Raw genomic sequence first — 12,712 nt, 5'->3', positions numbered from 1 at the left:
CACCTCGGCCTCCCAAAGTGCTGGGATCACAGGCATGAGCCGCTGCAACTGGCCTCTACTCTATCTTGCCAGATTCATTATTTTAGGCTTCCTTGAAAAACTTTTTTGGGGTGTGGGGGACAGGGTCTTGCTCTGTTGCACATGCTAGGGTGCAGTAGAACAATCACGGCTCACTGCAGTCTTGACCCTCTGTGCATAAGCGACCCTCCTGCCTCAGCCTCCCAAAGTGCTGGGATTACAGGCATGAGTCACCTTGCCCAGGCAGATTATCTTGAAATTCTAATGCAGGTCTACAGTTCAGTCCTGTATGTGCATAGGGGAATTATGTGTGTGTTCTTGGCTCTTCGAGGAATTCCAGAAATACCCATTGCAGGTTGAAGCCACAGTGAGAAATCCGGAGTGTTAGGACAATAGCAGGAAACTCATCTGCATGGGAAGAAATGTGGGTAAACAAGCCTTTGAAGAACCTGGGGGTCCTAATGACCTCTGCACTCTTGCTGGGAATCCAAAGGCCGGGACTATCCCCTCCCCCAGCTGGAGCCACATCAACAGGTGCCCAGGATCAGGCCCTCACAGGTGAGGCAAAGGAGGAACCTTCTAGAAAACATTGCACAGGTGAAAAGGAAACTATCACTCCCCGTCATTCTCACACCAGACCAGGGCTGAGCTCTTGACACCTTTATTGGAAGGATCCTCAAGGCTGTGGGCACCGAGGTCTGGAGGCAACAGAACCAGCATCCACCCACCCACCACAGTGGCAGAGCGCACCCCGTGCAAAAACCCATCACGGAGAGAAGGACCATGGAGCCCCTGCAAAGCCATCATGGAGAGAAGGAAAGTCCCCACTGTCCATCAGCCCCGGCCAGGCCTGGCCCCTCAACCCCTGTAGAATCAGAACCCCAGGCAGGCCAGCGTGGGAGACATCACCACACGTGGGTTCCAACTGCTTCTCCAAACCCTGTGGTCTCACGAGGCAGGGAGGAATTTGAAAATGGCAGCAGCCTGGGCACAGAGGCTCCTGCCCGTAATTCCACCATTTTGGAAGGCCAAGGGGGGTGGATCACTTGAGCCCAGGAGTTTGAGATCAGTCTGGACAGCATAGTGAGACCCCATCTCGACATTTTTAAAAATATTTTTAAAATATAAAATGAACAGCAATACAAAGAAAAAACCCCCAAGTTGCAGCATGTACACAATGTCACTTTCCAGTGTTCCTGATGGGAAGACCACAAAGCTCACAAAGGCCGAGGGCAGGTGCGGGGGTGGTGCTGTGCCTCCCCGGCGTCCACAGGAAAATAGTCCTCCGTCCTATACAGTGTGGGCAGCTTGTACATCACAGGCACCGGTGCAGATGACTTCTGGAATGACAAGAAATGGTGCTCTATCAGCGATTTGAATCCACTTGTTCCATGACCCAGGAATTCCCAGTCTACAAGTTCATCCTGCAGGACTCACACATATGACTAAAGACTCTGAGCTCCTCTGACAGCACTGCCTGTGACAGCCAAAGCCGGCCACCCAAAGGGACCAAGGCATCCATGTCAGGCCCTCTCCACAACAGAATACTCTGTAGGCATCAAGAAGAGCCAGGCAGCCCAGGCGCAGTGGCTCATTCCCAGCACTTTGGGAGGCCAAGGCAGGCGGATCACTTGAGGTCGGGAGTTTGAGGCCAGCCTGGCCAACATAGTCAAAGCCCATCTCTACTAAAAATACAGAAATTAGCCGGGCATGGTAGCGCGCACCTGTAATCCCAGCTACTTGGGAGGCGGAGGCAGGAGAATCACTTGAACCTAGGAGGCGGAGGTTGCAGTGAGCCGGGATTGTGCCACTGCTCTCCACCTGGAAAACAGAGTAAGACAATGTCTCGGGGGGGAAAAAAAAAAAAAAAAAGCCAGGCAGATCAATACGTTCTGGCAGAGAAGGACTAAGAAAGCAAGGTGAGAAGGGTAGACATGTGACAAAGGGACCTATACCAACATGTGACAGCTCTGCAGGGCCATCCCAGAGCCTGGGTACAGTGGCTGTGGTTGGTGGCATGACTGATGTTTTTTTTTCTTTTGAGATGGAGTCTCGCTCTGTCACCCAGCCTGGAGTACAGTGGTGCCATCTTGGCTCACTGCAACATTCACCTCCTGGGTTCAAGCAATTCTTCTGCCTCAGTCTCCCGAGTTAGCCGGGATTATAGGCATGCGCCACCACGCCCGGCTAATTTTTTTTTTTTTTTTTTTTTTTTTTTTAGTAGAGATGAGGTTTCGCCATGTTGGTCAGGCTAGTCTCAAATTCCTGGCCTCCGGTGACTCGCCCGCCTCAGCCTCCCAAAGTGCTAGGATGACAGGCGTGAGCCACCGCGCCTGGCCAGGACTGACTTTTCTTCCACTGTGTACCCATCTGTGCTGCCTGGAGTTCCTGCCATATGCATGTGCTACTCTTTCAAAAAACAAAACAATTTTAAGAAGTGCTTCCTCGTTTCTGGTGAGGATTTTTGTGGAGGGAGGCGGAGAAGGGGAGATTTCCCATCGAGCCGCTCACTGTGCGCTGGCTGGCGGGCTCCAGCAGGCTGCTGAGCATCTCCAGGAAAAACCAGGTCACCAAGAAGCACCTGGAATGATGGCTGTCAAACTTGGCCATGCGCTGGAATCTCCTGGGAGTTTTATGAAATACTGATGCCCGGGGCCCATGCCAGGGAGTCGGATGTCTCTAGTCAGGGGCGTGGCCTGGGTGTGGGACATTTCACAGCTCCTGGGTGATTCTCATGCAGAGTCCAGGCTGCAAGGACCACGGCCTGCACCAGAAGAAGGACAGGGCTCCTGGGCTACTGCTCCTGGTTGGAGCCGGTGGAGATGAGCAAGGATGCAGGGTCAAGGTGGACAGAGGGAGGGGACCTTCTCACCACACCCTAACCCTGTCCCCCAGCTCCCTGCACAGTCTCATCTCCTGGCCACTCCTGCCCACTCTGGCTGAGACCCAGTTCTGGCTACAGCTGACAGCTGGGTGTCAGTACAGGGATGTGGGCTCCAGACCGTGGCCAATGACAGCTTCCCCACTGCCAGACACCTCTGCAGGCCCCTCCCCATGCTGCCTGCTCCCCTTCCCTCTCCTCCCCCTGCACTTGACACCATGACCCCAGTGCAGAGGGGGAGATCAAGACTCAGGAGGTGCCCTGCCCCAAGTCACACATCCTCCAAGCATCTGTCCACCAGCCGCCAACTCACAGTGCACCAGGCCAGCCCTGTCCTGTGCACTGAGGACACAGCTGTGAACAAGACAACCATCCCAGCCTTCATGGGGCATGGCACTTAGTGGGGACACAAATGACCCAGGAGAAACAATGCCACCCTATGATGCGGGCTGATGGCAGGACGGGCACAAAGGCCTGGGGAAGCCAGATGGGGCCTCAGCTCATCCTAGAGGGTTGGGGGAGTTTCCAGGGGCTGAGCCGTCTAGGACCTTCACAGCCTCAGCAGCAACTGGCCAGGAGTCAGGAGAACGGGTAGAGAGGTACCAAGGGCCGGTGTTCCAGGCCGAGGGAACAGCCTGTGCTGAGTGGGTGGAGTGTGGGGGCTGCGGGGATCAGCGCGTAGACAGGGAGGAAGCCAGACAAAGGGCTGGGGTCCACTTGGGATCTTGTAAGCCAAGCTATGACCTTGATTCCATGAGCACTGGGGGCCTTTGCAGCTCGTAAGCGGGAGGCTGTGTGTGTGATGAGGTCTGCGCTTCAGGAAGAGCAGGAGAGAGAATACACTCTAGGGGCGACAGTGGAGACAGCAGGAGGCTGTTTCATGTGTCCCCCAAAAGTGAGAGTGGCCAGGTAATCACGTCTGGGCTCCAGAGCCTTGACTTACCACCACACCACACCGAGCCTGTTGCAGAAGGGAACCATCAAAGGATCTTAAATAAGGTAGAACATGCTCTGACGTCTAGGGACCTCGTACCAGCCTGCGTCACCACCTCCACATCTGGAAAACCAGGACAAGTGACGCACCTGGCCAAGGGTGAACCTCACACACGGTGAATGGAACGTTCTGCCCAGCCAATCCTCAGTCAGCCACTCTTGGCTCAGCCTGCTCAGAGGATGACTCGGGAGACGAGGTCTATTCCCGCGTGCCCCTCTTCTCCTAGCACGTTCCCCAGCTGCCCCTGCCTCTGCCTCTGTGGGTCAGTGGACACACGTCCCCCTGATGGCACTGCAATCAGAACACAAACAGGAGCTGAGCCACAAGATACATCTCCAGCCAGAGGGCTGCGGCTGGTGGGTAACCCACGGGTGTGGAATTTCACCTTCTTTCTTTTTAATGACGGCCTGAGAACTGGCTGTCATAGTATCTAGAAAATGCAACATTCAAGTGAATCATGGGAGTTCAAAGCCCGCCCCTCTCATCCTGACACATGACTAGGGGCCAAAGAGTGTTCTGTGATCTGAAAAGACACGGCCCTTCTTCTCCTGGTCCTGAGGACCCAGGCAAGGGTCAGTGACCAGGCCAGGCCAGAGCCAGCATCTGGCCCAGCCAGGCGGCCTCTCCTAGGCCAGCTGGGCCTCATCCCAACCCACTGTTCCTTTTTGAAATGGTTCTATGAAGAGGGATGGAGTTTCTGTCTCCTCCCTCAAGGAGATGGATTCTAAAAATGGAGGAAAAATCAATATCATTATGAAGAAGCCAAGGAGAGGGAGTGGCGAGAGGCCGCTGGCAGCTCTAGATGTGATCGTGTCTTTAGGCCTGGAGAGAACTAATGCAAGAAACTCCCAACAATCGCATCCTTCCTGGTCACAGAGGGGAAAGGTCATCCCTACATTTGGACAAGGGGGTCGCAGGGAGACAAGCTCTGTCGGTGTCTGGCCAAACGTCACAATAGATTATTGAACAGCTGCTTCCTGTGCACTCAGAAAGGAAGTCAATCACTAGGAGCCCCCAGGGGCTCCATGGAGAACAAGCATGCTTTCATTTTTCAGGAGGGCCACTGGCCTGGAAGACCAGACAGAAGGCTGCAGAGGCTGGTGCTGCTCCACATCCACTCAGGCCCAAGCCTGACACCTTGGAGGACACGCTGGAGACACGTGGGTGAGTAACCCACAGCTCTTTGGAGAACTGGGCTGAAGTCAGCCAGGCAGGGGCAGAGGGGCAGGAGCCAGGAAGCTCAGGTGTCTCCTCTTCAGACCAAAACACAGTCTTGGAGAGCGGCGGGCATGGGTGGGTGCTATTTCAGCCTGTCTGTCCACTTCCCCTTGGGGTGCTAGCATCTTGATTTTTTTTTTTTTTTTTTTTGAGATGGAGTCTCGCTCTGTCGCCCAGGCTGGAGTGCAGTGGCGCGATCTCGGATCACTGCAAGCTCCGCCTCCTGGGTTCACGCCATTCTCCTGCCTCAGCCTCCAGAGTAGCTGGGACTACAGGCACCCGCCACCACGCCCAGCTAATTTTTTTGTATTTTTAGTAGAGATGGGGTTTCACTGTGTTAGCCAGGATGGTCTCGATCTCCTGACCTCGTGATCCACCCACCTCAGCCTCCCAAAGTGCTGGGATTACAGGCGTGAGCCACCATGCCCGGCCCCTCTTTTTTTTTTTTTTTTTTTTTGTGAGACAGAGTCTCGCTCTGTTGCCCAGGCTGGAATACAATGGTGCAATCTTGGCTCACTGAAGCCTCCGCCTTCCGGGTTCAAGCGAGTCTCCTGCCTCAGCCTCCCGAGTAGCTGGGATTACTAAAGGCGCCCGCCACCACACCCGGCTAAGTTTTTTGTATTTTTGTAGAGACGGGGTTTCACCATGTTGGCCAGGCTGGTCTGGAACTCCTGACCTCAAGTGATCTGTCCGCCCTGGCCTCCCAAAGTGTTGCGATTACAGGCATGAGCCACCATGCCTGGCTGCATCTTGATTTTTCTAAGGGATCCCCGTGTGCCCAACTCCCCATCCGAGCAGCTCCCCACCTCTTCCACAGCTCAGGCTGGGGCCAAGAGCAGGCCTAGCCCATGTGAGCAGCTCACCCTCCACCCACAGAGATTAGTCCAGGAGTAAGCATGTGGCAGGGCCACTGCGATTCTTGCTACTGGGACAGGGATGCTCTCCCCAGAGGTTCCTGGGAGTTCAGGCGACAGGCCACTCCTGCCACCCCACCAGGGGCCCGCCTGAGAATGAACCCCACACAGAGGGATGCAGAGTTAGAAGACGCGGCAAGACAGAGTCCTGCCAATATCACTTTGAGCACGTGAACCCTATTTTGCTGAAGGCTGGAGTTACCCTGGGGCTTTTCCTGTTCATGAGCCTCAAAATTCTCTTCTTTCTTTAAGCCACACTGACCACAGTTGCTTGTAACTAAGAGTCCTGCCTGAAATAGATAATAAACCCCCAGGGGTGGCAGCAAGTGCTTTGAAACCAGCCGCCTGAATCAGCAGGTAAGGGCTGGTGTGTGAGGCTGAAAACAACCAGATGCCTGCAGGGCTGTCCGGCTGCAGACGCCCTGGCAAGTGGACAGGACCACGCCCTGGAGGCAGACCCCCTCACCGGCACACCCGCATGCCACGGAAACCACTTTCACACCCATTCTCTCTTGGATTCTCATGGCAGCCTGCAAGAGAGGAGTTGCCGATGTCTCAGAGGTCCCAGGAGGGAGGGAGCACTGGAGCTGGGGTCCACTCGGGCCTGTCCAGCTCCAAGACCAGCCCTTGCCCATCGCCCCCTAGGGCTCCTTGAGGATGGAGCAGCAAACTCAAACCCTAGGGTTTTCACCCTTGAAAATCTCAGAGAAGACTTCAGAGCTCTCCACCTCCCACCCCTCGCCCTCCGGCTGGGAATGAGTCCCCGCTGGGGTCCAGGAGGTACGTCCAACCCTTTGGAATCTGGCTCCCCACCCCCTCCTCCCAGGCCACAGGCAGGAATGTTCTCTGCCCTGGGATAGGATAGGTCAAGACAAAGAAACCTGACACGGCTGTGAGCTCCTCCACAGCCTACCCCCAGCCCAAGGCCTGCCTCTGCCACAGGGAGTGCTGGGGCGCAGGGCCTGGCTGCTTTCAGAGTCTCCCCATACCCCCGCAGCTCCCTGCGTCCACCCTGCACACCTGAGTTCCCAGACTTGCAGGGCACAGGCAAATGCACGTGTGCTGGGTCGGCTTTGTGATTTTGTAAAAATGGAATTAACTGCAAACATGTAAAAATCAGATTTCCCGTGAAAAGCAGACTGCCGGTTTCTCTTGGAAAATCAGACCACTGGGCAGCTCCGGGCCCACAGTCCCTCATGGCTGAAGGTGGCTGAGCTGAGGAGCACCAGCCTGAGATCCCCACGGTTCCTGTGACCTGCTGCGTCTGGCCGAAGCCTCAGAGTTGGCCCCGGCAATCCACAACACCCAGCAGCTCCGTTTCCCACAAAGACCCCAAATGGCTGTCACAGCACGTGACAGGGTGAAGCCTCAGGCCCCGGCTGGGTTCACAGCCTCTCTTCTGAAGCCCCCCAGTCAGAACAAGCTCTGCTCTAAAGCCAAGCCCACCACCTCAGGGCCTCTGTTTGCCCTGTGCTGCCCTGTTTCTACAAACCCTCCGCAGCCCCTCGCCAGTCTTGGCCCACCCGCATCTCCCTCTTGGGAAGCCCTAATCACACATCCTTGACCCTGCATGGTTTTCAGGTCAGGGTCAGCAAATGTTTTCCGTAAAGAGCTAGACAGTAAATATTTTAGGCTTTGCAAACCACACAGTCTCTGTCACAACCACTCAACTCTGCCCAGGTAGTATAAATGCAGCCATAGACAATACGTAAACAGAAGGCATGGCTGTGTGCCAATAAAACTTTATTTACAAAAGCAATGGCAGGCTGGGTGTGATGGCTCATGCCTATAATCCCAGCACTTTGGGAAGCTGAGGCAGGCAGATCACCTGAGGTCAGGAGTTCGAGACCAGCCTGGCCAACATGGTGAAATCCCATCTCTACTAAAAATACAAAAATTAGCTGGGTGTGGTGGCAGGTGCCTGTAATCCCAGCTACTCGGGAGGCTGAGGCAGGAGAATCACTTATACCAGGAGGCAGAGGTTGCAGTGAGCTGAGATCATGCCACTGCACTCCAGCCTGGGCAACAGAGTGAGGCTCCATCTCAAAAAAAAAAAAAAAAAGGCAGTGGCAGGCCAGATTTGATCCTTAGACCATAGTTTGCCTCTGAATTCAATCTGTCCTCCCAAATAGAACAGGAACAACAAACCCTTCCCTATATCTCCCTTCCAAGTGAGCACTGAATAGTAGGTCATCAGACATGGCTACCTAGTTGCAGGGCCAGGCCCACCTCAGTGACTGTCCTCGGGCCTGACTTTCATGTGGCTGGCTGTTCTTGGGTGACCACTGCAGCCCCAGCCAGTCCTGGCTCGCCCAGAACAGGCAAGAGGCACAGGTCAACAGGGCTGCTGGGCCCAGCATCCTCCACCCTAAAAGGAGGGGCGGACACACTGTACCCCTACTCGCAGGCTGGGATCCGAGGTTGTCCAGGGTCTGCCCCAGCCACCCACAGCCCCACCAGAGCCTGGGCCAGCCCCTGGGAGCCTGAAGCCTCAGGCCAGCCAAGTGGAGGAGCTCAGATGCCTGCTGCCAGAGGCCCACCTTCATCCCTCAGGGCACTGGGCACCCCCAGTGCCAGGTAGCTTGAGAGAGGCCCATCCTACTGTGAAAACAACCATGCCTACTACACACCAGGTGACCCTACTTCTAACCTCACAGCACTCTTTAAGGCAGGGTTTCTCATCCTCCTCAGCCTCACTTTCTTCCTCTACAAAACGGGGATAACGCCGTCAGCTTCACTGAGTCCTGCCTGGAGCACGGCAGTGAGGCCGGAGGTGCTGCAGCTACCTTGAGACCAGGAAGACAAAATCCACATGCTACGGATGGCAGAACAGCAGCCAGGAGAAGCCTGGGTCCCTGACTACTTCCTTGAGACGCCCTGTCAGCTCAACGGGCCACCTCAGTACTTCTTGTCACAGGTAGGAAAAAACACCAACCTATTTGCTCAAAGCACCAGGTGCAGCCTGATGTACACATCCTCTTGTTCTTGTGATCCCTCCGTTAATAGTGAGTCACGCAGGTCACACAGAGAGTAAATGCGCTGAGCTAGGACTCAAGCCCGGGTTGTTTAAATAATGAAATGAAAGGATCAGGCTGAGCATGGCAGCCTGTAATCCTAGCCTTTGGGAGGCCAAGGTGGGAGGATCGCTTGAGTCCAAGAGTTCAAGGCCAGCCTAGGCAATAGAACGAGACCCCCACCTCTATAAAAACAAAAACATTAGCTGGTCATTGTGGCACACACCTGTAGTCCCAGCTACTCAGGAGGCCGAGGTGAGAGGATCGCTTGGGCCCTGGAGGTCGAGGCTGCAGTGAGCCGTGATTGTGCCACTGCACTATAGGCTGGGCAATAGAGCAAGACTCTGACTCAAAAAAAGAAAGAAAGAAAGGATCACCCAAGAAGTGACAACTGCTAGATGCAAAAGCAAGCAGACAAGGAGAAGATGCAAATCTCAAAATTGTTCCAAAACAATTCCAAATTGTTTGTCTGCATCTGCCCCTCCTCTCTTGAGTAGGGCTGCACTTAGTGACCTGCTTCCAAAGAGCAGGGTATGGAAAGTGGAGAAAGAAACTGCACAGTGAAGAAACCTGGCAAACATCACTTCGGCCAGGTGACCCACGTCCAGCAGCATCAGTGCCGAGCAATGTTGAGTATCTTTGCTATGATGTGAAGGGCGCCTTACCTCTGCGGTCTTCTTCCCCCAAACCCACAGCCCTGGTCTAAGCATGAGAAAAACATCAGATAGGCCCTAATTAAAGGATATTGTTCAAAATACCTACCCGATATTCTCAAAACTGTCAAGGTCATCAAAAACAAGGAAAGTCTGAGGCTGGGCGTGGCGGCTCATGCCTGTAATCCCATCACTTTGTGTGGGTGTTTTTGTTTGTTTGTTTTTGAGATGGAGTCTCTCTCTGTCATCCAGGCTAGGGTGCAGTGGCGTGATCTTGGCTTGCTGCAACCTCTGCCTCCCGGGTTCAAACGATTCTCATGCCTCAGTTTCCCCAGTAGCTGGGATTACACGCGTGCGCCACCACACCTGGCTAATTTTTGAATTTTTAGTAGAGATGGGGTTTCACCATGTTGGCCAGGCTGATCTCAAACTCCTGACCTCAAGTGATCTGCCCACCTTGGCCTCCCAAAGTGCTGGGGTTACAGGAGTGAGCCACCATGCCTGGCCAATCGCAGCAACTTGGGAGGCCAAGGCAGGAGGATCCCTTGAGCGCAGAGTTTCAAGACCAGCCTGGGCAACACAGGGAGACCCCATCTCTACAGACAAAATCCAAAAAACAAAAAAATTAGCTGGGCATGGTGGCATGCACTTGTAGTCCTAGGTACTTGAGAGGCTGAGGTGGGAGGATCGCTTGAGCTCTGGAGGTCGAGGCTGCAGTGAGCCATGTTCTTGCCACTGCACTCCAGCCTGGGCAACAGAACGAGACCCTCTCTCAAACACAACAACAACAACAAAAACCCAAGACCAAAAACACCAAACCAAACCAAAACAAAACAGGAAGGTCTGAGAAACTGTCATAGGCCAGAGGAGGCTGGGGAGACATGATGACTGAATGTAGTATGGGATCCCGGAACAGAAAAAGACTTTAGGGAAACAGAAGCAACTGTGGACTTGAGTTGATAATGTGTCAGTGTTGGTTCCTTAGCTGTGACAATGCACACAGTAAAATGTTAACAACAGAAGAAGCTGGCCGAGGGGTACAAAGAGAGTCTCTGTACTATCATAGCAACTTCGCTCTAATTCTATAATTTTTTTTTAAAGCCAACCGAAGAAACAGATCAGTCTCACTCCATAAACCAAGCCCCAGCCTCTCTTAATTCAACCTCAGTGACCAAGAACGGAGCATTTACAGAGTGCCCAGCCCGCGATGGGACCTGAAAGGTCACAGAGCATTCATCCTCACAGCGGCTGAGAGAGGCAGGGATCCTCCATCTCACTTTGCAAAAGGGGAAACTGAGGCTCAGCAAGTCACTTGGCCATAATCACTCAGCTGGGAATTGGCAGAGCTGGGGTTCGACCCCAGGCCTACCCAGCTCCAGCATCTGCACTGTCCCAGCACACAGGCACCCCCGGAGCTGTGTGGGGCTGGGGGTGAGCTCTCAGTCAGGAACCAGGATGTCCCTTCAGCATCTGCCCTCCAACCTCAGGACCCTCAGGGGTTGCCTGATCTGGCCCACTCAGAGAGCACAAACGGGTCACCTTTGGTCAGCATCCGGCTTGCAGACAAATTTAAAAATGAGTTCATTGCCAACAGTGAAGAACTGGGATGTTCAAATAAACACTGAGTGCCTATTTCTCTAGAAAAACTGAGCTATCTGGCCACCGCGGGCCCACATTCCCACAGGGTGCAGTGAGCTGCCCCATCAGCCAGGACACACGCTGTCTGGTTTGCCACTGTCCCCGCCTGGCCTGCAGGACCTGTGGAGCCCTGTAGGCATCCAAGCTGGCAGTGACTCCAGGTTCACAACACCAGGCCAAGGCTCCGTAAGGCTGAAGAGGATGCCGGTGGAGAGGCCTCTGCTTACCCTGAGCCCTACAGGTAAGGGACTGCTGACCTGGGGCCCCCACCATGGCCAGTGGCTGCTGTCCCTCCCCTACTGTCTCCTCCAGCGCTTACAAGAGCCGTGAGTGAGGACCTGTGATGACGCCCACTGTACAGATGAGAAAGCGGGCTTGGAGAGAACAGGGTTAGGCCACGTGCCCAGGGTCCCAGCTGGTCAAAGGCTGAGGAGAGACTCAACTGGGCTCTTCTGAGCTCTTGGTGGCAGCCCCCACTACTGCCGGCCCCCAGGGCCTGTCCCCTAGGTCCCAGGTGCCCTGCTATGTCCTGGCTCCGGGCTTTCTGTACCTCAGCCTGTCCTGCCTGCAATGTTTGTGTCTGCTCCAGGGCCCTGAGTCTTCCAGAACACTCTGACAGCTGTCAGCAGAACCCCTCCCATTTCTCTGTAGGCAGCCCCTGCGTGTCCAGTCCTGCCCTCGGGGTTGGGCTGGACAGCCTTGCAGAGCTTGTGCGGGCACCGGCCCCTTCCCATCTGAATCCTCCTGCCCAGTCCAGCCCAGCCCTGACCCCAGCCTCTGCCGACCCAGTGACCACAGCAGCTGGTGGACATGGGAGGCTGCCGAGGCCCTAGTGACAGAAGCACAGGGCTTGGGGCTGCTAGAGCTGGCAGCCGGTGTCCAGGGTGAGCCAGCAGCAGGGACAAGCTGGTGCAATCTTGTTAAGGTGATGCTGACCCTAGGGGGCAGCTCTGGAAGGTTCCTGGATTCCCACAGATTCTGCTTTTAGCTGGAGGAAAAGCGTTAACATGGAAACCAGCAGAGGAGTGGCCCCAGAAGTCTTGCCAAGCTGCTGGCTACTAAATCTAAGCTCACACACAGGGACAGCAGGTGGGGGGAGTCGGTGTCACGGCACCCTCCAAAACCGGGGCTCCGTGGGGCACCAGCTCCTGATCGGGTCTGGTCCCTCCAAACTTGGCCAACAAACTCTGCTGTCCATGGGCCAAGTCCCCTCTTTCCTCCTGCCCCTCCCCATCCCTCTGTCCTAGAGTCCTGACTCCCTCCTTCAATTGATGGTTTGTGCCGGAGTCATCCTACTTGAGCACCAAGGCGCACGGGCTTTGCTCCTGTCACATGGCCATTGACTGTAAGTGTCTCATCACCATAGACACACAAGTATATCT

General features: G+C 54.8%; 1 protein-coding gene and 1 long non-coding RNA gene across 7 annotated transcripts in view; one reads left to right on the top strand and one right to left on the bottom strand.

The window, feature by feature from the left end:
- Positions 1–663: 663 nt before the first annotated feature.
- The window catches only part of BCAS4 (breast carcinoma amplified sequence 4), an 83,113-nt gene continuing 71,064 nt past the window's right edge, over positions 664–12,712 (bottom strand). For 2 of the 3 annotated variants that reach the window (XM_054542327.2, XM_024239150.3), the window contains one exon: positions 664–1,358. In XM_054542327.2, coding sequence (XP_054398302.1) covers positions 1,236–1,358 — 123 coding nt within the window. In that variant the 3' untranslated portion in view covers positions 664–1,235. Of the gene's footprint in view, positions 1,359–1,742; positions 1,840–12,712 lie in introns of all 3 variants that reach the window. The other variant, XM_054542326.2, reaches the window with a different exon arrangement.
- On the top strand, positions 2,502–11,713 carry LOC129052249 (uncharacterized). 4 transcript variants are annotated; one of them, XR_008517209.2, is made up of 6 exons: positions 2,502–3,498; positions 3,922–4,249; positions 4,949–5,057; positions 6,555–6,805; positions 8,717–8,942; positions 10,794–11,713. It is a non-coding gene; the product is annotated as an uncharacterized LOC129052249 (long non-coding RNA). The 4 variants fall into 4 exon arrangements; XR_008517207.2 differs by lacking the exon at positions 3,922–4,249 and having other exon boundaries at positions 6,671–6,805; XR_008517208.2 differs by lacking the exon at positions 3,922–4,249.

The sequence above is a fragment of the Pongo abelii genome, chromosome 21 (genome assembly GCF_028885655.2).
Source record: "Pongo abelii isolate AG06213 chromosome 21, NHGRI_mPonAbe1-v2.0_pri, whole genome shotgun sequence".
Taxonomy (NCBI): Eukaryota; Metazoa; Chordata; class Mammalia; order Primates; family Hominidae; genus Pongo; species Pongo abelii.
Note: the sequence above shows the minus strand (reverse complement) of the source record. Positions and strands in the feature narration are given on the sequence as shown.